Raw genomic sequence first — 25,758 nt, forward strand, 5'->3', positions numbered from 1 at the left:
ATTAGTCTTCACCACAAAAGGAAGGTGCTGGAACATTGGGTCCAATTGGTGATGGTATTCTCTAGAAGTGAACTAAGCCATTCCCATGCTTTCTTATTTAGAAAGAAGGGAAAAGTAGCAAGCCTTACATACTCTTTGCTAATGTTGTGTTGTTTGATCATGTCACACAACCTCAATAATCTCCTTAAGAGCACCATGAGGTCCTTATGGAAAGCTCTATTAAATTGGTTGCTTTCAATCATTTGGAGGAACCCACGTTTGAAGTCAAAGGTAACTCCCTAGGCCAGGGATGGTAATTGCATGATGTTGTTTTCTCTTACCTTTTGGGTGAGATAATCCATTAGTGTCTGTGTAGCATTATCTGCCTCGGCCATTGTTATTGCTTTTTTTTTTTTGAAGTCTACGAGCAAGCCTTTCTATCAGAGGTTCTTCTAAAAGTTCTGGCTTTCGGGGCCTAGTTTGCATGCACTATCAAAACAAGCAAAAAGGGATCGAGCATAATAGGCAGTGGGAAAATAAATAACACAAAAACAAATAAAGAGTTAAATAATTACTATGAACAAAATTAGTCAGTTAACAATACTAATTACTTGGGAACTCCACAACTAGTCCCCAACAACGACACCAAAAACTTGATGTATAAAATATGAATGCACGAGGGCAAGTGTACCTTACGCGGTAGTATCGAGGACTAAAAGTTCAAATATTGAACCCAAAGGACTAATTGTGTTCCCAAAATAATATATTTTGTAACTAAGTAATTGAAAAAGGAATATGAAATTAAGATATGATTGATGAGAAGTTATCTAATGCAAAATTGAATCTAAACAAGCAAGATAATGTAAAAGATTAGATGAAATGAATATCTAGGGATTATGATTCCACACTAACCAATTCCCCAATCCTAATTCTAATAAGATTCTTACGAATGCTAATTGTCGATTTCCCAAGGTCAATTATTAGCCATTATGGTGGTCTAATAATGCTATTTACCTTAAACAATACTCAATTAATGGTTGATGTATTAATTTAAATCAAACGATTAAAATTGATGACTAGGATGATTAATCAGTTTCCTAATCAACCTATCGGGGATTATCCAATCAGTTTGACCATGCAGTTTGGTATAAAAAAAACTATCTTTCTAATTCTACCAATTACTTGTAGATGATCACTACTATGCAATCGATTAAGTATTAGAACAATCATTTTTAAATAGAAAATAAAAGCGAAGAAAAGAAAAAATTAACTGAATAACATTGAGAATCTCATTAAAATTAAGAAAAGGGTTCAAGGTAGGTTACTTCATAATCCCCGGACTAGGGAGACTAGCCACTCATAGCCATGAATACACTAGAAATCCTAAGAAGAAGAACAAACATACCAAGAGGGTTGAAATTTGAGTGATGAATCTTCCCAATTGTGATCTTTGCACTACATTGGGGCTAAGGATTCTTACACAATGCTCTCGTTCTTTTAGAACTCAAAATTTTGCACAAGAGTAAAAACTCGAAAACCTAGGGTCTAAAAGAGATTATTTATAACAAAAGATTTAAGTGACAACTAGCACGAATTGATCAAAGCCTTGATGAATTGATCAGGGTTGTAATTTTTTAGATGCAAATCTATGTTGAGTCATGATCAATCCATCAAGGCCTTGATGAATGATCACGACCTTGATGAATGATCATAGGCTTGATGAAATAATCAAGGCCTCAATGGATTCATCACAACCTTGATGAAATGATCAGGACTTTGATGAATTTTTGACACTGAGCCCTAATGAAATTAACACAACCTTGATGATGTTGAAGTTGGTCATGATCCTGATGATTAATCAAGGCCATGATGAATGGTTAGAGTCCAACTTTATCAGATTTTGGTTGTCTTTTTAGTCCTTTTTCTTCAAATACTCCTTAATCGCCTATTTAACAAAACTAAAGCATAAACTGTGAGTCCTGCCAACAAATTGTAGCATAAATGCACACAATAAGCCGAAAACTACACATAAAAAGGCAATCAAAATCTGATTTATCAAGAAGCTTTTGATGGAGGAACAATGGAGAATCCAAACGCATCCAGAGTTATTCGCACGTCTTAGGTTTCTCTCTTTTGCTCAACATTGGTAACCCTTAATTAGACAAAAAAATCTATATTTAAAGTTACAAACTAAATAGATTCTAAGCCCAAAATAAAAAAAAGAATGAAACAAACAGGGTAAAATTCACACAGGGTCATTGTACAGGTGCACGGTCCTTCTATACGGGTGCCCAATTCTCAGTCACTTCAAATTTCATCATTGCACAAGTGCATGGATTCCGTATGGTGGAGGGATTTGGGAAAATATGCTCTCTGGAAAATTTGGAGGGATGGTATAATAGGAGTGTAAAATAAATATTGGAGATGGGAGCCTAGCTTTATTATTTTGGAAGGATCACTAGGTGGGAGACAAAGCTTTAAAACTACTATTCCCAAGGTTGTTTGGAGTTTATGTATAGAAGAAAAATTCTCTAAAAGAGATGGGAAGTTAGGTAAAAGGTGAGTGGAAGTGGAGACTTAATTGGTGAAGACCCCTTTTTGTGTGGAAGGAGGAAACATGTGGGAGACTAATGCAGTTGGTAGTGATGTCATCCCCAATGGAAGGAGTTTAAGACTCTTGGCTTTAGATGAGTGGGTCGGCGAAAGAATACATTGTAAGTCAAGTTTATTCCATGTGACCAACATCAAATATGAAGACAAATGTGGACTATGACATGTTGAATTCCTTATGCATGGTATGTGCCCCATCAAATATGCTTGTTTTTTGTTGAAAAGTAATGCAAGATCGGATCCAATCAAAAGAGAACCTGTCCAAAAGAAATCTGTTGGTGAACACACCCCAGGTATGCCCCTTGTGCAATTCCTATGATGAATCAACATCACATATGTTGTTCTCTTTCTCCTTTGCATACTTTGTCTGGTTTAATATTTATAGATGAGGATGGACTCAAACACTTATACCTAGATGTCCATTACTGCATTTCTAGCAACATTATGGAACAACTAGTGGCAAGAAAGCGAGGAGGGCCTTGTGGGGGATATGGGATGTGATTGTTTGGAAATTTTGGAAACAAGGAAATGATGTTATCTTCAATAATGCACAACCAAACTTGGAAAAAATGGTTGATCACATAAAGATGGCCTCATGGAATTGGTTGAAAACACAATCACCAGGTTTTAATTTTAGCTTGGTAAATTGGATCATGAACCCATTGGAGTGTATGTTTGTTTTCTAGAAACAAGGATCGATTCACAGGGATAGATTAGGGGCATTACAATTTGCTCCTTGATTGTGTTGGTTGTTATTCCTTCGCCAGTTAGGCACTTATTTAGTAACATTTGATAAAATGTCGTGAAAGCATTTTAGTAACATTTATTCATGTTTTGGCAACATTTTTCAAATGTTGCAAAAGGCATACTTTGTTGTAGTCTGCAAACACTTTGGAAGGAAATGTTGATGATGGTGAAAAGGAAAGACGTTAATGGTGGGTGAGCATAGTGGTCTTGACATATATTATTTGGAGGGGTAAAAGTTTATTGATAGTGTAATTTTTAAGGTTTGTTAAATTAAGACAATTGTAGTTGGTATTGTAATTCCGCATTACTTACAGTCACTAAAAAACTTAAGGATTTTACATTTGGTCCCTAATGAAAAAAAATTATGTTGTTTTGATCTCTACGATTACATTGGCTCTGTTTATCCCTAAAATATTTTTAGATTTTTCTTTTAGTCCCTGAATTTTTTTTTATCATAACCTCCGTCATGTTTCCCATCAAATACTTATGTTTCAAGTTAGCATAGTGACATATACCAAATACAAAAAAAAAAAAAAAATTCAAGGACCAAAAGCCTAGGAAAAATTTATCAGGGACCTAAAGCAAAACTTGTAAATTTTAAAGGACCAAAAATATTTAAGTCAATTATATATGTGAGGTTTACTAACATACACCCACTTGTTTCTTACAAGACCAGTCCAATAGTAAGCGAGGCCTAAACAAAAAATTCAAAATAGACTTATTTTATTTTAAATAAGAGAGTTATTTGTGGGTCGGGGCCTTTTTACTTACATATTTGGTCTTTTTGCTTAAAAAACTCAACAACAACTAGTTTTTTGTTGAGAGCTTAAAGCTTAAGCTTGATCTTTAGTTGCTATACCCTTGGACCAATCTTGGATTCTTAAAAGGAGTATGTTAGCAAATCATAACTACATCTTATTTAAAAATACACCTAAGTGTATTGCTAATGTACTCCTTCTAAAAAAATAAGTAGTTGTACATTAGCAAATCCCTATAAATAAATAAAAACAAATGTGTGTTTGCGTGTGTGTGACGCTAGGAAGAACATTCCTAAAAAAACAAGTGAGTGTACGATAGCAAATGATCTAAAACATTTGTATAACAAATCTATAAAAGAACTCAATTATCAACCATAGACTATTTCAATTATCACCTCACTACTCTTCAAGATTATCATTAATTCATCACCATGACTATCACCATGATCTCCACTGCCACCACCGGATTGCTCATCATGGTCTCCAAGGTGTTGTTGGGATTTCATGGTCTATAATTTTAAAATTTTCCAAAAGACAGTGAGCGGAAAGAACCACATCTCATAGACCACACATTATGCAAGAGTCACTAAGGTTAGAGGTTACCTTTGTAGCGCGCTTTCAAATGACAACATTGCTTCTTTTTTTTTTTTATCACCAAGCATCGAAGAAAACGATGTCTCTACTCACCCGAGCAACACTAGAATGGGATCTTGGTGCTACGACGGTTTGGAATTTAGAGAGAGCTCACAAAAAAAAGTGTTTTTCTCATCCTTATATAGAAAACATGAGCTTTATCTTAATCCTCATAGAATATTTAATTAGATTCAATCTAATCTAATATTCTATCAATCAATTATATCATATTTAGTCAATTATCTTCAAATTAAATTAAATTGAATCGTATCTTATCAGATCAAATCATATTTGATAAATTAAAATAATGATTAAATCATATATAATCATATATCTCTTATCAATTAATCAAATCATATTTGGTCAATTAAAATATTGATTAGATCTTATCCAATATATTATCTTTTATTAATCAATCAAATCATATATAATTAATTAATCTTTGACTCAATTTAATTAACTGCATCATTATTTACTTTATGTGTGTGATCCTATAAGTTCTCACTAGAGTGACAATAATATTAAAAATTGTCTATATAACATTAAATATTACAGACAATGATTAGAATTTAGCAATGCATCACTGCCATCCAGCTTATGAAAAAATCGGTGATTCAATTTTAACCTTTCTGCAACCACATTCATTGTGTAGATTTTGTCCCGTTGTCCCAATATATTTATTGAACATGAGACACAAGATTTATCATCCTCGCTAAGTCCAACGTCTCATATTTTTCCATTTTCATGTGGTCACATTGCATATAGTATGCCTCACTTTATCAAGAAGCCCAAAGACATGACTCTAGAAGATACTTGCTCTTTAAAAATCAAGATTTTATAATTTATTTTCTTAGGAATAAGTTATAGAATTGAAAATTTTCATTTTCAAGGATTGGGAATGAGAAGAAGTTGTGCCTCTAGTACAACAATTTTTATAAAATTGAGATAGATGTAATCTTGTGCATTTTGATATTAATATTAGAACCTCATAATTTCTAACATTTTTATAAACTGTGGCTTTTGAGAAAAAATTGAAGAAAATTTTTATTAGAGAAAACTATAAAAAAAATCTTGTTATTTGAAAATTTTGGTATTTTAATTTATTTTAGTAACATGAAATCAAATTTAGTAGTTCAAATAGTGAAAAAAAATGAGATTCCAAGGCATTAAACCAAAGTCCTCATGGGAATGATACTCTACTTACATTATCTATTTGCACAACTAGGTGCACTTGCCTAAATTAGTCCAATAAAGAGTGAGAGGGAAATCAAAAGGGAATGAATGAGAGGAAGTTCGAATTTGTAAGAGACAAGAAGCAATTCCACATCGATTATTTTTAAAAACAATGTAGAATAGCCTATTCCACATTCGTTCAAAATAGAACCAATCTATAATAAGTTACTCTACATTGATTATTCTTAAACCGCTATCATGTACTTACATTTAATTTCAAAAATGTCATTGATTCATTATCTACATGGATTCTTAAAGAACTGATGTAGATAGGCAAGGTACAAGGCCTTTCGTATAGTAGTGATTATTAGCTATAAAATTTAAAATCACTACTACAAGACATGAGACAAAGGTGAAAACACTTAGACTAAGTTTTATAAGAATAAACTCTAATTTTTTTATATGTTATAAGCCTATTTTTATATGTTATAATTTATAAGACTTTTAAATAAGGTTTAAGGCTTAATTTTATATTTGAATTATTTTGAATTTAATGGTTTTTTTATTCCGTATGAATCAAAAATAGTATCAAGGGGTTTATAATAACACAAGTATCATGTTCAACTAACTAAGTTAGACTCCCTCGACAGTTTCAATTTATATGTAGGTCGCGCAGTATTTAAAGAGTAAATAAATAAGTGGTTTTGAATATATTATAAAAAGTGAAACAAATAACATTAAAAAAAATATTTTTATTTAAACTTAATTACACATTTTATTACCCAACTATCATCATTTCTTGCATTTTACTATCATATTTTTTTCAAGTTTCACCCATTTTACCAATCTATTAAATGTGTAATAGTGTTTTAGTGTTTTTTTTTAGAAAAAACAAATCAAGTCATTTTAATTTTACCTTTTTGATAGACACATTGTCATGTCGTTACACATTTAATATAGAACTTGCACAAAAATTGAAAAACATGATTGTAAAAATACAAAAATAATTAGATGGTAAAATTTACAAAATAATTATAATTAAGTAGTAAAATATCCAATTAAGTCTTATATTTACTTAAGTAGACTAGTCCATGGTCAAAAAGACCAGAAAGACATAAAACATTTACTTTTTAAATAAGCTTTTATGAAAGTATTGACCTATTTTATTTTTCTAAAAAATATTGGTCTGACCTGACCTAATATATAGGTTAGAGCCTTTATCGAGCTGACTTATTTTTGGTTTATTTTATTTTAAAAAAAATATGTAGAGAGCCCTGGTACATATAATATTGATGTACTGGAGTATTTATATATATAGCAATTCAAAAGAGTGTCAATGTAGTCCAAAAACACACCACTCACTCAATTTATAATGTAATTTGTATTTTTATTAGTTGGAAAAATATTTAAAGGTATTTTAATTTAGGTATATTTTATTTAAACATTTTTTAATCTATGTAGACTAATCTTTAAAACAAAAGGAATAATAAAAATTAAAAAGAGTTTAAGAATTAAATTTTAAGCTGTCTAGTGGGCATTTAGTTAAAATAAATGGGTGAAAGTTAACATAACACCATAAGTAGCATTGTAGTTGATTTAGGAAATAATCGAATTTAAAACGTGATCATATTCCATGCCTCAATGTAGATCCTGATGCTTCGGCATTCTTTTTTTCTTTAACATGTTTAAGATAAATATAGTTTTAGGTTGACTCATGCACAAAGAAATGGCCAACAATTTGCTATCCAGTCAAAAGTGAGGACCATAACTAGCTTGATCACAAGTTGTGATTACTATAAAAATAAAAATAAAAAAATTGATATACTTGTGAAAAAGCAATATAAACCAACCGACAACAAAGGAGAAACATAGGTTAGTTTCCTTGGTTAGGAATTAGAAGGAAAAGAATAGGTATGGTAGTTTAAATCACTCTCTTCCTTCCACTAAAATTATTTACGTAGACATAAAAATAATGGGATACATGCACACACTGTTTCTCTCTCTATCTATCTCTCACAAAAACACACTACAAGGACCTCTTTTGGTGCCATTGGCAGGCGGCGCCACTACCACAAAGTCGTAGAAAAAGTCTCACCCCTCTCACCCTTCTTCCACTTGTCACCACACTCTCTTGCTGTAAAAGGACTCTTTCATTTCTCTCTCTCATCCACAAATACTCCAACTAAAAACTAGGACTACTAGCCCTTAATTTTCACCGTACAACCCCATAAGAACTATCACTACAAGAACAAACTCCACCCTTGTTTCATTTTTAACAAACTCACTTCCTCCTCTCATCTACCTGTCTCTTTCTCTCCTCTCCCTCCCCCCCTCTTCTCTTTCTTCCTTTTACCTTTCAACCCAACCACCCTTGTAATTTTATGGCTTTGATATTGGATCAACAATCAAACTTCAAGCACTTTTGTAAAATTTGCAAAAAAGGTTTTGGTTGTGGCAGAGCTTTGGGAGGACACATGAGGGCTCATGGCATAGGAGATGAAAGTGGTCACATGGATGATGATGACCAAGCAAGTGATTGGGAAGATAGGTTGGGTGGAAATGTGCCACCAAGCAACAAACGCATGTATGCCTTAAGAACAAACCCTAATAGACTAAAGAGCTGTAGGGTGTGTGAGAATTGTGGCAAAGAGTTCTTGTCATGGAAATCTTTCCTTGAACATGGAAAATGCACCTCTGAGGATGCCGAGTCCTTGGTCTCGTGTCCTGGATCCGATGCCGACGATGGCGGCATCGGCAGTGGCCGGAGAGGATGTGGCTGGTCCAAAAGGAAAAGGTCATTGAGAACTAAGGTTGGTAGCTTCAATTACAATTGCCCATCAAGCGAGGAAGAAGACCTTGCAAATTGTTTAATGATGTTATCCAATGCCATTGTAGATCCTCTTATAGCCGAGCCAGAAGAATCTTGTGCATCGGCTAGCAAAGAGGAGGAACAACGAAGAAATCCCATGAACTTCATTGCACCATTGTCATACAAAATCAACAACAACAACCAGCACCTTGTTGATAACAAGGCCAAAGGGGTTGCCAAGGGCTTGTTTGAATGCAAAGCATGCAAGAAGGTTTTCAATTCCCACCAAGCATTGGGTGGCCATAGAGCAAGCCACAAAAAGGTCAAGGGTTGTTTTGCTGCAAAGCTAGACAACCTTGATGACAATATCATGGAGGATGATGTCATCACACATGAAGAGTTCTTCCCAACAAAATCAAACTCCACCCTCCAATTTGACCATGGAAGCTCCAATCCCTCATTGGCCTCTTCCTCTAAGAGAAAACCCAAAGTGCATGAATGCTCCATTTGCCACAGGAGCTTCTCTTCAGGACAAGCATTAGGGGGACACAAAAGGTGCCATTGGATCACATCAAATGCTCCTGACACCTCCACATTAACAAGATTTCAACCATTTCAAGAGCACTTGGATCAAATACCCAAATTTGATACCTCTTCTGAGCCTCTTGATCTCAAATTAGACCTTAACCTTCCTGCACCATCCAATGACCTTGCAAGAAGGAATGTGTCTTCGGAATTTTACTTGCGGCCTTGGGTTGCATCAAAGGATGCTAAAGATGATAACAAAAATAGCCAGTGTCAAAGTCTCCACAACCCTAATAACAATCTTGATATTGACAATGATGAGGACAAAAACAACAACAACTCAATGCAAAACATGGACAATGAAGGTGATAGTAAGATCAAGTTGGCGAAACTGAGTGAGCTAAAGGACATGAACACTGGTGGCAGTTCTTTGCCATGGTTGCAGGTGGGAATCGGTTCAACTGCTACTGATGTGGAAACTGATAACTGCTGAAGTTATTTGACAAATTTGAGGATCGCAATTAGCAATTGCTTTGGAGTTTTCTCATTTCTTCTGTATTACATCAACATAGAAAAGTAAGAACTTATACGGAGATTATCACAGTTAAAATATTAATTAATCATATATAACTTACTGTTTCTTTTGTAAATTTCATTTTTTGATATCAAGGTTTATTCTTATTAATAAATTAAATTATAAGATTGATATTTGCAAGGCATTTATATTGTTCTTCATTTTATAGTTTGTTTGTTTCTCAAAGTATTTTTGTTGTTTTTCATTCTATCTTAATTTACAAGATTCATGAGAAAATGCTTTCTTTTCCTGTGTAACTACACAATAGGGAGTGCTTTAGCAATTTGTGAATATATCAGATAACCATTTGTTCTTGTCAAAAAAGTTATGCTTACACAATTTGTCTGAGACTGATAGTTTGCTATATAGTACTATTATGTAGTCTTCTATTAAATTAGTTGATTAAATATAAATTTTAACCTCAAATTCATAAACACGTAATTGTCCATTAGTAATTAAATTGTTTAGATATGGAGAATTGAGAACTGGGTACTGTATTTCCAGAAGAGGAGCCTCTAAACACTGAAAATTATTATGCTTGTGTTTTTAATAATTTCATCAGAGAAAAAATAATTCAAAGGTTGAGATCCTGTTGAAAAACAAAGTACAAGATCGTGATCTGTTGGTATTCCCATATTTCACGTCCTACCATGATTTGTTTCCCCATACAAAGTTGGCCCATCCTTGAGTTGACCATAGTTTATGTGGCCCCAGCGTTTTCTGCGCTAGCTATTGACATTAATTGCTTGGATAGAATCCACACGCAGCCGTTTCTTTTTTAGTATTCATATACTAAATTAAAATTCTGTTTTTATTAAATTGTGTTTACGGTATGAAATTATTGTGCTCGAATTCAAAGGAAAGATTTTTTATTGGTGCATTAAAAAATCAAATAACTTGAAAGAATCAAATGGAAATCAAACAATGTACGTAGTTTTCTTGTGGCAATTTTCTTTTCTTTATACGAGTTTAATGGGCATATTACATTATCTCAATAATCACCCTTATCTGTTTGGAGGAGTAATCTCAAAATTTGAAGAAATTTGAAATGCATGAAATTTAAATTATTTTGATTTTAATTTTTTTTATTTTGTAAATGTTTTATTCAGATAAATAAAATTTCTTAAATATTAAATTTTTGGTTTGGTTAGCATAATTTAATTTCTCGTATGTAAAATTATATTTTTATATTTTAAATAAATGAAATTTTAATATTAAACTTTATAAAAATTAAATACTATCTAATTTTAAAATATTTAATTAAAAATTATTTTTAAATATTTAATAACTAAAATTCAAATATTAATAATGTTGACAAGGGTTTTTTCAACCAAACACAATCATTGTTGTATTTAGGCCAACATCAATCAGGATTATTTTTTGGCCCAAGTCGACTAGGGTTTATTTTGCCAAAGTACATCAAGATTATCTTTCAGCCGACATCAACCAAAAAAATCATAATCAGTGTCCACCAAAAAACTCTAACTAACATTGGCTAAAAAATAATCATGGGTGATGTTGGCCAAAAAAATTCTATTCAATGTCAACCGAAAAATCCTAACCAATGTCAGATAAATAATAGACCAAAAAAATCTTAACCGATATCAACCAAAAAACCTTAGTTGACGTCGGTTAAGAATTAGCTATGGAAAATGACAGCCAAAAAAACCTAGTCAACATCGATCAAAAACCCTAGTTGATGTCAACTAAAAAAAGATCTAGCTGATATTGTCCAAAAAACCCCCCAATTGATGTTAGTTGAAAAAAAAACCCTAGTCGATATTGGCTAAAAAATAGTCATAGCCAATGTCGGAAAAAAAAAAAACCTACCCAATGTAAGTTGAAAAAACACTAGCCAATGTTGGGCAAAAAACCTTATTCAATGTTGGCTAAAAAATAACTTGGGTCGATGTTGGCTAAAAAACTCTAGTTGATGTCAACTAAAATATAACTCTGGTTTATGTCAACCCTAGCAAACCTAATCAAGGTCAGCCGAAATAACTTTAGCCGACGTTGGCTAAAAAATAGTCCTGGTTGAAGTTAGCCAAAAAAACCCGTAGCCAACATCAGCCAAAAAATGCCTAGATGGCGTCAACAAAAAATAACTCTGATTGATGTCAGCCAAAAAAATCTTGTTGGTATCGGCAAAAAACATCATTGGCCGACGTCAACCAAAAATATATCCTGGGTCGACGTTGGCAAAACATTCCCATGACCGACATCAATCAAAAAATAATCCTAATTGCAAGTATCGAGCGAGAAAGTGAGAGAGTCACGAGCGAAAATGTGAGTGAGAGAGAACATTTTTAAAAAAAGAATATTAAATTCTTTAATTTTATAGAAATTTTGAAATCTCATTATTTAATTAATTAAAATTATTCATAAAAATACTACAATTTCAATTCCCTTTCAAATCCAAACAAATTAATTTTATCGTGAATAATTTTAAATTCACTTTAAAAAAATAAATGTCCGTACTATTCCCTTTCAATATCCTTAGATACAAACCTTTACTCTCATTGTTATTGTATTGTGTGGGCATGCAATGATTTTTTATTTTTTGTTTTTTGTTTTTTGTGCTCAAAAGGAGCTAGAGCACCAAAAAGAAACCTTTATTAACAACCGGGAGAGAACAAAATACAGGTCATATCAACCATTACAAAATTCCAAATAAAAGATGGCACAAAATAATAATCCTAGAATTTGTATCTTAGGATAGTCCAAATTTCGGAAGTACATCCCCAGCTTGATTCGTATATCCTATTAAACCTATAAAGAATAAGTATTAATTTAATAATTTGTTTTTTACGATGTTGGTAATAAAAATTGAACTTAAATCCTCATGTATCTACTCTAACCTCTCATTTGTTTTTTTACGATGTTGGTAATAAAAATTGAACTTAAATCCTCATGTATATACTCTAACCTCTCATCACTAGGCCCATCCTAGTAAAATCTAATAATTTTTATATTTTAAATATATGATAATTACTTTTTCAAATGTTTATTTTCTCTTTAACTTTTTAATTATCTAAAGTCGACGTGGATCTATAAATACACAATAAAATATCTCTCAATTATATAATGCATATTAATTTTTTACAAATTATTTTGAAACATTCTAAAACATTAATAATATCTTCTAGTAATTTTTTTTACTTACTAAATGAAAAAATATTAAATATTTTTTTAAAAGTATCTATGTATATAATCAACAAATTATTGATTCGAGTGATACTAGACTCAATTTCTTTATGCAAGATCAATCTCGGATTTTAGTGTTATGAATGAAAAAAATTAATTAACATGATTAAATAGAGAGACTTTACTAAAAGTGATTAGTCATGTCCGTCAACAAATATTAATCATCTAAAAAGCTGATAAATATTTCATATCAATAATATTATAATAAAAAAATATTTATCTATATCAAGAATATTAACATGCATACATTATGTGCAAAGAATAATATTTTACAAAAATGGTCACTTTCATCCTTAAACGATAGGAATGAAAATAAGTTAAATCGCTTGACGTAGGCCTATGGGCTATTCTACATCAAACCTTGCACTCGTCATGCTTTTTATAAAACAAACCAGGACCCTGGCTTTTATATATAATATTAGTTGAGGTGATGTAAAAAAAAATATATTCAAACTAATAAATCACTTTCTTTTATTGGCAGAGACTTTTCTTTTATAACTCTTTATTGTTAGTAGTATTTATTTTTTGGATTTCACTTCTATAAAATAAGTAAATGAAATTAAGTAATTTTAATGGTTGATGAGAAAATTGATATTTTAACGCATACATGATTTGTTGAAGGTGAAAGACCTTATAGAAAACCATTCGGGTGATTGGAATATGCATTTTATTGATAATTTGTTTGACCATTGTGACGTGCAAGCTATCATTCGCGTTCCTATTCTAGATGTATCGAGAGATGATATTCGGATTTGGGCTCATACTAGTGGAGGTATGTATCAAGTGAGAAGTGCATATAAATTGATCCTGAAAAAGTTCACCAACTATGACATGTTGAGAGTGAATGGAGATTGGCGGCTTATTTGGGATTTGGATATTCCTCCAAGAGAGAAGGTATTTTTATGGAGGTTATGTAGAGACTGTCTTCCAACAAAGGTCAAACATCATTCTGGGGGGTTGATTGTCCTTCCATTTGTCCGTTATGTGAGCTTGACGTGGAGACTTCTTTCCATACGTTTTTTTCATGCCCTATCAATGAAGGGTTCTGGGAGAGAGTTAAGTTGAGGGAAGCTATTGAGGCTCGTTCCTTGTAGGTCGAATCTAGCTAACAATTGGTGTTCTTGTTGCTTTCTCAATTGAGCATGGACAAACGTAAGTTTATAGCTATGCTGCTTTGGAGCCTTCGGCGAAGGAGAAATGACAAGCTATGGGAGAAGGTGGATGATTTCTACCTTGGGTAGGCAAAAGCTAGAATGAAATCCAGGGTATCCGAGATCTGAACCTGCCAAACTGCTTCGAGTAATTGGTACATTCCAATTTTGGGACATATAAAGTGCAATGTTGATGTTGGATTCTTCCATGATTGTAATGTTACAGGGGTGGGGTGTTGTGAGAGATCACGATATATGGTGCTATGCTACTATTGTTGGCTGCATGGATTGGATGGAAGCTGAGGCTTGGGTGTTGCTTACAACTATGGAGTTTGCCATCTCCCTTGGTTTGCAACAAGGGGATTTCGAAATTAACTGTAAGACTGTGGTGGATAAAATTATCAAAGTTCCGTTGATCAATCTGAGTTTGGTGTAGTTTAATCCATAAATGTATCAGAGTGTTTCAACAAAATCCAACCTTTTATATGGGTTCTGTAAAGAGACAGGTCAACGGAGTTGCCGATGAATTAATTAAAGTGGCACCATTTAATTCTAGACTCTATTTCTAATTGAGCAATTGATTAGTAAACATGAGTATGTTTCAGTAAAAAAAAAATATACATTTACATAACTTGTTACGAGTGGCTGGTGTGCATATAAAATTAATCATTAATTTTTCATTAATTGATGGTAAGATATTTTAATTAACTTTTAGTTTTTTTTTATAAGTTGAAAAAGTTATTTAATTATTCATTAAATAAATTTTTTGGAATAACTTCTAACAATTTTTGAAATACTAATTAAAGAAATATTTTCTAAAACATTAATTTTTAATTTTTAATTTTTTATATTTTTTTCAATTTTTATCATTAATATATTTATCAAATTTATTTATTATTATTTTTTAATAAATCATAATTTTTTTTTCATTTTATACTTTTCATCAACTACAACAGATCATTTTATCATATACTTGTATTTTAATAAATTAATTTTACATCTTTCAACTACCAATTAATTTTTTAATTTTTAACTTTCAACTAATTTTTCAACTTAATTTTACACATATAACTTTTTTTTTCAACTTAATTTTACACATATAACTTTAATCACTTTAATGAATCTTATTTTTGAATCTTCAAATTAATTCAAATATCATACGCTTAAATATTCTCACTACTCTAAGTCTCTAACACAACAACATGCTTATGTAATAATTTGATCTTTGATTTTATTCTCCGTTTTCCCCCATCCGCACGTCTGCTGTCTAGAAGTGCGGGCTAGTTAGCAATTGGGCTAGAGCCTAACTGGCAATGGACCACTTCTTTAAAATAGTTGAAATATGTAAAAGGCAAAAAAAAAAAAATCTCCTAATTAAAAGTTGATGCTGTCATAAACTTTTTTTTGAGAGGTAATGCTATCATAAAATTAATATTATTTCTTCTACAAATTCTCATCGATTCCCCCTGTATTACTTCAGGTGTTATCAACGTGCTACAATCAAGACATTTCAATTGCAATTGTCGGAGAACAATATACAATATTTTTGTTTTAAAATATTTATTGTATGATTTCCTCAATTTAAGGGAAGGTCCTCGATAATGCTAAAGTATACAAATTAACTTTACAACTTTTTCATGGCTTGTGAGAGTGAGAGAGAGAGTTTATTTAAATTTATAAGAAATTTTCTTGATTTTTCGATCTTTTCTTTTCTAATTTAATTATTGAGGTTTCACACGCAATTTCCTTAGGTTTCTCACAATTCCACATTCGAGGGAGCCATGTAATTTGTTGGATAGCAGAATAAGAATACGCAAGGGGGATATGTTCTTCAACCAACAGGTGAAATGATCATGTATTTGGTTGTCACCAATGTCTAAAATCTCCATCATGGAACAACTAGCCAGATATTTTGGTTTTTGGAAGCTTTCCTTGTATAGAATTGCCATTTAGATGTAGTGTTCTTAAGAAACACAAGCCAGGAAGAAAATCAATAGTGCCACTCAGTTTTGTTCCTCCCCAAATCTAGTATGCTAAGAGTTCCATTCATTGCAATCAAGCATTTCGGAACTGTGCCAGTCAAAGAATTATTAGAGATCGAGGTCGAGTACTTTAGGATTTGGAGCATTGCATATTGTTTCTGGGATATTCCCTTGCAAATTATTGCTCGCAAAAGAGAAATATAGTACTTTCGAGGTATTTGACAATTTTTTATGAGATTACAGAACTCAAATTGTTACTTGAAAAATCTAAATAGACAGCTGATTGGGGTAGAGTTAGAAGAGGTCCATGGAGAAGATTTGAATGAAAACCAAGGGTGTAAAAAGAAAACAAATTGTTCAACATAGGTTTCTCCCAGTCAGTTGTAGAAGTAAAACTTCATGGTGAATCAAAGATGATTCAAAGGTGTTTTGATGATAACAATGATGATAACAAAAGATGATGACAAAGGTGATGACAAAAAGCTCAAAGATCAATCAAAGAACAACTCAAGTGATCAAAATAAAATCAAGAACAATTCAAGAGTTCAAGATAAAATCAAGAAGAATTCAAGACTCAAGAGGAGAGTTAAGAGTCAAGAATCAAGATTCAAGGTTCAAGATCTCAAGAATCAAGATCAAGATTCAAGACTCAAGATTCAAGAATCAAGAGAAGGCTTAATCAAGATAAGTATGAAAAGTTTTTCTCAAAAATTGAGTAGCACATGATTTTTCTCAAAACATGTTTACCAAAGAGTTTTTACTCTCTGGTAATCGATTACCAGATTGTTGTAATCGATTACCAGTAGCAAAATTGTTTTGAAAAAGTTTTCAAATTGAATTTACAACATTCCAATTAATTTCAAAAAGCTGCAATCGATTACAATGTTTTGGTAATTGATTACCAGTGCCTTTGAACGTTGAAATTCAAATTCAAATGTGAAGAGTCACATCCTTTCACATAAAAGTTTTGTGTAATCGATTACACTAATTTGGTAATCGATTACTAGTGATTGTTTCTAAATAAATCAAAAGATGTAACTTTTCAAAAGGTTTTTTACTTTTTCAAATTGGTTTTAAGTTTTTCTAAAAATCATAACTCTTCTAATGGTTGTCTTGACCAGACATGAAGAGTCTATAAAAGCAAGACTTTGTTTTGCATTTCAATGATCTTGAACACTTATTCATACAATCCTTTACAAGCCTTGAATCTCTTTGAACTTCTTCTTCTTCTTTGTACCAAAAGCTTTCCAAAAGTTTTCTGGTTTTCTAAACCTTGAAAACTTGTGCTATTCATCTTTTCATTCTCTTCTCCCTTTGCCAAAAAGAATTCGCCAAGGACTAACCGCCTGAATTCTTTTTGTGTCTCTCTTCTCCCTTTTCCAAAAGAACAAAGGACTAACCGCCTGAATTTTTTTGTGTCTCCCTTCTCCCTTGTCAAAGAATTCAAAACGACACAGTCTGAGAATTCTTTTGATTCTTCCCTTTCCCTAATACAAAAGTGTTCAAAGGACTAACCGCCTGAGAATTCTTTTGTATCCCCATTCACAAAGTATCAAAGGTTTAACAGCCTGAGATCTTTGTCTTAACACATTGGAGGGTACATCCTTTGTGGTACAAGTAGAGGGTACATCTACTTGGGTTTGACTGAGAACAAGAGAGGGTACATCTCTTGTGGATCAGTTCTAGTAGAGGGTACATCCACTAGGTTCAAAGAGAACAAGGGAGGGTACATCCCTTGTGGATCTTTGCTTGTGAAAGGATTTTTACAAGGTTGAAAGAAATCTCAAGGACCGCAGGTCGCTTGGGGACTGGATGTAGGCACGGGTTGTTGCCGAACCAGTATAAAAACTCTTGTGTGTTTGTCTCCTTCTTCCCTACTCTTTTACTTTTCGTTGTGCATTTAATTTTCGCTTTTACTTTCTGTTAAGTTTCTCTTCTACTCCCCATTCTCTTAACAATTTAGTAAAAGCCTTAGAAGAGTAATTTTTAATTAGTAAAGGTTTAGGAATAATTAATTCAACCCCCCTTCTTAATTATTCTGAGGCCACTTGATCCAACATCAGTCAGGTAGTTATATGAAAGATTGATGTGCATAAGAAAATAGTTTTCCTAAATCCAGTGTGGTATAGTGCCAAAAAAAATATGGTTATTTGATAGGTCAATGTGTACTAGCTAGTGAATGGTTTTTCAAGAATTGTGGAAATGATGTCAACTTGCAAGCTAAACTTGCCGATGACAAACTCATAAATAATGGAAAGGGAGTTGATGCATCATTATTGTTATGTTGTTGTACGAAATGTCAAGTGTAGTGACGTTTCTTAGCTTGATAAGCATATTGAACTATATGGTATTGGTACATCCATATGTGCTGGTAGTGTTGCTCCTGGATTCTCTCATTCAGTCCTTCATTCTAGCACTAGTTTCTTATTCAAAATATTGTATAATTAATTGACCATTATTCTTAATCATTTTGTTGCCTTATTTCTAGCCTATTTTAATTACTAATTGTTGGCAAAAGCTGCTATTTATTCTCACATTGTAAACATGTAAAATACACAATTTGAATACACATAGTTATTACATTTTACATATGGTGTCGCTGTACTTATTGCAAGAGAGTATGAGATTATGAAGATTTATGAGTTGAAGCAAAGATAGGGGTAGCTATTGGCCCTATCATCTTTTGAAATTTCCAAAAACATCCTTTTCTACAATGCACAATGGAAATACATTTTTGTTGTACCAATGAGGTGCAAAAAAACATTGTAAACGGATTTGTGATTTTGTTATACATTTTTTTCACACTCTGATTTGTGCAAAGAAAGTGTATTTGCTTTTTGTAATTGGGTTTGTGGAAAAAATGCACAATGGAATCACGATTCCAATGTACAAGTGCTGGTGAACTAAGAATGTATAACAAAAGCATGATTTTGTTGCACAATGTACTATTGGACAAGTGGCCTCAATAACTTAAGAGGGGGTGAATTAAGTTTTAAAATTTTTCCAGTAACAAATTTTACCCCCCTTTTAAATGATATATGATAGTCTTAGAATGCAAAAAAAGAAGAAGCAATCAATTTAATAATGTTCTTTTAAATGCGCAATACAAAGTAAACTGTAATAAAATAACTGAGATCAAGGAAGAGAGAAATGTAAACTCAATTTATACTGGTTCGGCCACTTCCCGTGCCTACGTCCAGTCCTCAAGCAAACCACTTGAGATTTTCCACTATCTCTGTAAATTCTTTATAGTCTTTGAACACAACTTGAGATTCCTCACCCTTGTGTTCAATATTCTCACAATCCAAGAGACAAACATTCTCTTGATTACAATTAAGTTTATGAGATGAACAGAAATATTTCTCTCCTTTAGAGTAGATGATACAAATTGAAGTTCCTAGAAGAATTCTTAATCGATTTGCAAGAGTTTGGCCAAGAGTTTTTTAGAGAGGATTTGACAATTAAGTTCTCTTTGAAACTCTCTCAATGTTTAGAGAAGGTACATCTCTTTTCAACGTGGTGATTATGTATGGCTTTGCCTTCATCAATATTGACAACGTTGTGTGGTTAGTCGAGTCCCTCTGAAGCTCATAAAGTGTTTTTATGGCCCCTATGAGGTGGTTCATTGAATTGAGCTGGACTCTTGCGAGCTCGCCTTTCCAAAATACACCTCATGGTTCACATATCCCTACTTTGTCGTTACCATGGCTCATCCCCAACCTCCTTTCTAGAAACCTCTCCTTAGATACCCTAGACATACCAATCCCCACCTTACACCTTCTACCCATATCTAAAACCATATCTACCTCTCTACCCCTCAATGTAAGCCTTATTACCCCAATATCTTTCCCTACCCTTAGATATTCCCTTAATTCAAAATCCTTTCACCTTTCCATCTCCACCGCCCATTAGTGCACCTAACTTCTTCTCTCCCCTACCCCCTCCACATGTCTGTTGGACCCTGTGGCCTCAATAATCTTAAGAGGGATAGGCTTAGAATGCAGAAGAAGCAACAACAATCAATTTAACAATATTCTTTAAATATGCAAGACACAATTGATTGCAACAAAATAAATAAGATAAGGGAAGAGAGAATGCAAACATAATTTTATACTGGTTTGGCCACTTCTCGTGCCTACGTCCAGTACTCAAGCAACCCACTTGAGATTTCCACTATCTTTGTAAAATCCTTTACAAAGTCTGAACCAAACAGGGACAATCCATCCCTTGTGTTCAGATGCTTTACAACAAGAGACTCACAGTCTCTTAGCCAATCTCATTGAATAAGAATAATGGAAGAAGAATTATCTCTACAAGAGAAGAATATTACAATGAAGATCATGTAAGAATCCTTATAGATTTTGCAAGTGTTTGGCCAAGGATTTCTTTTGAGAGAGCATTTGACAATGAAGTTCTTTTGGAATCTCTCTCATTGTCTTTTGAGAGGATAAGACATTTTTGCCAAGCAAAACTCTCTCTTAAAATTCATGCCCAAGTCACCTATTTATAGGCCTTTGATGGCCATTCACAAATCCAATGAAAAGATGTGACTGTTGGCGATATTCCTTGAAAATCCTCTCTGGTAATTGATTACAGAATTAGTGTAATCGATTACACAGTTGTTTTTCTTGAACAGTTGTGACTCTTCATTTAAAATTTGAATTCCCAACGTTCAAAGTCTCTGGTAATCGATTACATATGATGTGTAAGCGATTACATACTTTCATGTGCCTTGGTAATTGATTACATGTATTGGTAATCGATTACATGTTCCTTGGATGACTTGAAACCTTTTTTTTTTTAGGCAAGGCTTGATCTTGAAGAAATCTTGAATCAAGGCTTTGTTTGTTGAAACAATCTTGTATTAATCTTGAAGCAAATGAGCCTTGTTTGATTCTTCTTTTGACATCATGTAAATCATGTATACATACATTTACATTCTCCCCCTTTTTGATGATGACAAACATGTGATTTCTTCTCGACATCATCAAAGCTTGCATGATTTACATTCTCCCCCTTTCTCAATGCAAATTCTTCTTATCATCATCAAAATCTTCATGATTTACAATGTCAACACTCTATTTCATTCTCTTTTCCCATTTCCCCAACTACCCAATCCCCACCGTTGAGAACAAACACAATAACACCTCCACCATTCCTCCTCTCACAACCAGCCATGTGGACCACAACCTTGAGAACAAGGTTTTTCTTACAGATGGGGCTGATGATAAAGGGCTCCATATATGACCCAAGCATATGACCTCATTACCATATTAATCTAAGGACTATTGTAAACCTTAGCAGGCTTCAATACCTCTATCATGTTATCTTTATTGTTGTTTTCCCTAAATGGGCTTTTGTTGTTATAGGCCCTAGAGTAATTAGGTTTATCTTTTCTTTATATTAGTGACTTTGTATCTGATGTAGTTTCATGAATGAAATATTATTGTTTTTTCATATTCCTTTAATTTTTATTGCCTTTTCTTAAGAACCCTAATACAGACATTAGAATCTTCTTAAAAAATGTTGAATAAAGTGAAGGGTCTTTCTAACCAATGCCCCCAGGGAACTAGTTAAGGAATCAAAAAGAAAAATATTTTATTGAAAATCATATGTAAACGCCTAGTTAGTAAACTCCGAGAGTAAGAAAGATTTAGAGTTGAATAACAGATTATGTCTATATGCCACAATGGTAGACCATGATCCCAAAGAACGAAGATCATGTCCTAATAAGGGATTGCATATCACCCATACTAAAGAATTTATCCCAATAATCCGGAGCAATAAAGTGAGACCAAATATTTCTAGCCTTTTTGAAATCCCTTTCAACATGAAAATAGATTCCTTGTTGATGTTGCATCTCGGACAAAGGTATGAAAGAGTCACATGTCTAATATTTCTAAAGGTGTTAGTAGTAAGTCTACCATGGACCACTTTCCAAAGAAAAGCCTTTATCTTGTAAGGGCCATACCCTTTCCAAACCAAATGGAATAGATTAGAAGAAGGTTGGGTAGGGTAGGATGGGTAGAGGATAGATACTTGTAAGCTTCATTAATCAAGAAACTACAATCAACAGAAGCATGCCAAACATGCATGTCATCTACACCTTCTTTGGATGGATTTAAAGGAAAAATTCCTCTCATTTGAGGGAATGTTATCAGAGATGAGAGTATGCAGGGGTTCAATATTAGGAATCAAAGTGTTCAAAAAGCGAATTGATAAACCATTGTTGACTTTAATATTATTTTAAATATTATTAGACAATGAAGTATTTTATAAGTTTAAACTTTTGCTTTATTAAATGAAACTTAAATCATAACATATTAAGAATTTGTGTAAGATTAGAAAAATAAGAAGAAGGTTAATATAATTTACTAATCTAAAAGTTAGAACAAAGAAAATGAACCATTTCATGTTTTTTTTTTTTTTGGTATGTGAAATTCGTATGTGGACCTTTATAACTCGATATTAAACCTTCATCTAGCTTGAAAAATAATTTGGGTTGAGTTAACCTAAAAATGTTATTCACACTAATAACTCACTTTCTTTTATTGGCAGATACTTTTCTTTTATTACTCTTTATAGCTAATAGTATTTATTTATTGGATTTCACTTTTCTAAAATAACTAAATGAAATTAAGTAATTTTAATCGTTGGTAAGAAAATTGATATTTTAACATATACTTCGTCTGGTCTCAAATATAGGAAAAAAAATTAATTCACGCTAACTAAGAAAGTTAATTAATCATATTTAATTACATTATTTTAATTAAAAAAATATTTTTTTTCAACTTATTCTTCATTGGAACTTGGAATCAGAAATAAAGAAGAGTCATTAAAAATAACATCTCAATTAAATGAATGATATTTTAGAGGTAGTAACATTAAATTAGGTAAAGTTAATTGAAATTTTGTTATATTTGAGATCAAGAAAAGAGTGTTTTTTTATCCTTATATTTTCTTATATTTTAGAGGGAGTACATAATTTGTTATGAGTGGTTAGTGTGTGCGTAACATTAATCATTAATTTTTCATTAACTACTAAAATTATTTATTTTTATTGATATTTTATTCTCTAAAGTTAATTGCTCACTTTAAAGGATCGTATTTTCGAATCTTGAAATTAATTCAAATATAACACTCTTAAAAATATTCTCCCTAGTGGGTTATGGATTGGACGGATGAGATTATGCTTGGAAACTGTTGAATATTCTATCTTGATCAATGGTGACTCCATACGACACATTTCTTATGGGAAAGGACTTAGACAAGGTGATATATTATCACCTACCTGTTTATCATATGCACATAGGGACTTTTTCCACTTCTTAAAATAGCTGAGAGGAGAGGGGACTTACACGGTATTAAGGTGTGTAGAGGAGCTCTAGCCCTCTCACACCTCTTACTTGTTGATGACTATTTTTTTGTTTTGCAGGACAGATGATAAGAAGTCAGTTGCTCTAAAAATATATTCTAGACAGCTATGGAAAAGCATCTGGCCAGCTCATAAATTACAACAAGTCAAAATAAAATTTCAGCAAGAAAACCTCTCAAACTTTGAAGCATGAAGTATTTTCCTTCCTTGGGGTTATTTCACAAATGGGCAAAGGAAAATATTCAGGACTCCCTTCTATCATTGGCAGAAGCAAGAAAGCAATTTTTGGTTTCCAGAAAGATAGACTTTGGATTCACATCAATCATTGGTCAAGGAAGCATTTAGCAAATGCTGGCAAGGAAATTCTTATTAAATCTTGTGCTAAAGTTATACCCTCATATTGCATGAGTGTTTTCCTTTTACCAACCACTTTGGAGGATCAATTTCATAAAATGATGAATTACTTTTGATAGGGATCTAAGAATGGTTCTACAAGAGGAATTAATGGACTAAACTAGGATAAGATGAGTATTAAGAAAGAATATGATGGAATGGGATTCAGACATCTCCATGGGTTCAACCTTGCCATGCTAAGGAAGTAAGGGTGAAAATTCTCCACTAATGTAGATGATATCGCTACAAGAATTTTTAAAGCTAAATATTTCCCCAATGGTGGATTCTTGGAGGCAAAATTAGGTTACAATCCAAGTTATGTATGGCGTAGCATCCACGCTTCAGGGGTTCTGGTCAAGATATCATCAACCAAATCTTCAACCAACATGATGCACAAGCAATCCAAGCTACACCACTTCTCAATAACCTTTATGATGATGCTCTGATCTAGAAATATAGTAGGGACGGTCAATATATTGTTCGATCCTCATACCACTATCTGGTGGAAAGTATGATAAATAATGATCTCAAAGTGCATACCAACTAGTCCCTTCTTTGGAAGCTCAAAGTAACTCCGAAAGTCAAACATTTTTTGTGGCGCATGCTTCATAATTACCTCCCAACGTGTGACCATCTTCAATCCAAAGGAGTAAACTATGGTATTTTATCTGCTTATTGTAACACGAATATTGAAAACTCCTGGCTCATATTTTTTGGGTGTGAGCGGGTTCGCAACATGTCAACTAGTGTAGGTGTTTGACTCCACATAGTTGACGAGGTCAACAATGTTGAAGATCTTAAAGACCTCGTGTTCAAACTTCTTGAGTCACTTTTGCAACAGCTCCAAATCAAGTTCGCCATGCTTCTTTGGAGCATATGGCATCGCCACAGCGACAAGATTTGGAACAACTCTGACCCACAACCACAAGTATCAATCACTCTCACCATGCAGGACTACTCATAATGGTTCATGCTCGTAGGAATAGTGAAGGTCGTGCCACTCCTCAATCTCAAACAACTAATTTATTTTGGAAGAAACCTCAAGCTCAATTCTTCAAATTCAATGTGGATGCAACACTTTTTAAAGATCAGAATAGATTTGGTGTGGGAATTTGTCTGCGTGGAGACGAAGAGAACTTTATCAAGGCAAAAACATTCTTCAATAATGGTATTCCAAATCCCCGAACAACAAAAACATGGGAGCTACTTCAAGCGATGAATCGGATGACAAAGCTTCAAATTGAAAATGTGATTTTCGAAGTAGATTGCTAGGGAGTAGCAGATGAAATCTCAAGATCCAACAATGGTTTTTTAGACTTTTATTGTGTCATTTCAAAATGCAAAGCATATCTCTCTCAATACACAAACTCATTGGTGAGTTTTACTAGAAGACAAGCAAAACAAGTTGTTCATACTCTGGGTAGGACATCTCTCTCAATACTGCTGTCAAAAAGTGCGGGCTAGTTAGCAATTGGGCTATAGCCCAACTGGCAATGGACCACTTCTTTCAAATAGTTGAAATATGTAAAAAGTAAAAAAAAAAAAAAAATATCTCCTAAAAGTTGATGTGTCATAAAATTAATATTATTACTTCTATTATCATCGATTCCCCCAGTATTACTTCAGGTGCTATCAAAGTGCTACAATCACATTAAGACATTTCAATTGCAATTGTAGGGCAACAATATTTTTGTTTAAAAATATTTATTGTAAGATTTGCTTAATTTAAGGGAAGGTCCTCAGCTAAAGTATACAAATTAACTTTACAATTTTTTGAATCAATTAAAGATATATGAGTTTATTTAAATTTATAAAAAAAAAATCATTGTATTTTCTTGATTTTTC

The 25,758-nt window shown here is 32.7% G+C and overlaps 2 protein-coding genes across 2 annotated transcripts; both read left to right on the forward strand.

The window, feature by feature from the left end:
* The first annotated feature begins 8,281 nt into the window (after window positions 1–8,281).
* Window positions 8,282–9,727, forward strand: LOC114384578 (zinc finger protein ZAT1-like). Its single transcript, XM_028344312.1, has one exon. It carries the CDS (start codon window positions 8,282–8,284, stop codon window positions 9,725–9,727), a length of 1,446 nt encoding a protein of 481 aa, XP_028200113.1.
* Window positions 9,728–13,672: 3,945 nt separating this feature from the next.
* Window positions 13,673–14,599, forward strand: LOC114384667. The gene is made up of 2 exons (XM_028344417.1): window positions 13,673–13,906; window positions 14,390–14,599. Exons 1-2 carry the CDS (start codon window positions 13,673–13,675, stop codon window positions 14,597–14,599), a joined length of 444 nt encoding a protein of 147 aa, XP_028200218.1.
* Window positions 14,600–25,758: the final 11,159 nt, after the last annotated feature.

This window comes from Glycine soja, chromosome 1, assembly GCF_004193775.1.
Source record: "Glycine soja cultivar W05 chromosome 1, ASM419377v2, whole genome shotgun sequence".
Taxonomy (NCBI): Eukaryota; Viridiplantae; Streptophyta; class Magnoliopsida; order Fabales; family Fabaceae; genus Glycine; species Glycine soja.

Excerpts from the sequence above, each read along its gene's own strand:
- LOC114384667 (XM_028344417.1), top strand. The coding sequence starts at position 13,673 with ATGCATTTTATTGATAATTTGTTTGACCATTGTGACGTGCAAGCTATC. Across the intron at positions 13,907-14,389 it reads ATATTCCTCCAAGAGAGAAG|GGGTGGGGTGTTGTGAGAGA; the intron begins GTATTTTTATGG and ends GTAATGTTACAG.
- LOC114384578 (XM_028344312.1), top strand. The coding sequence starts at position 8,282 with ATGGCTTTGATATTGGATCAACAATCAAACTTCAAGCACTTTTGTAAA.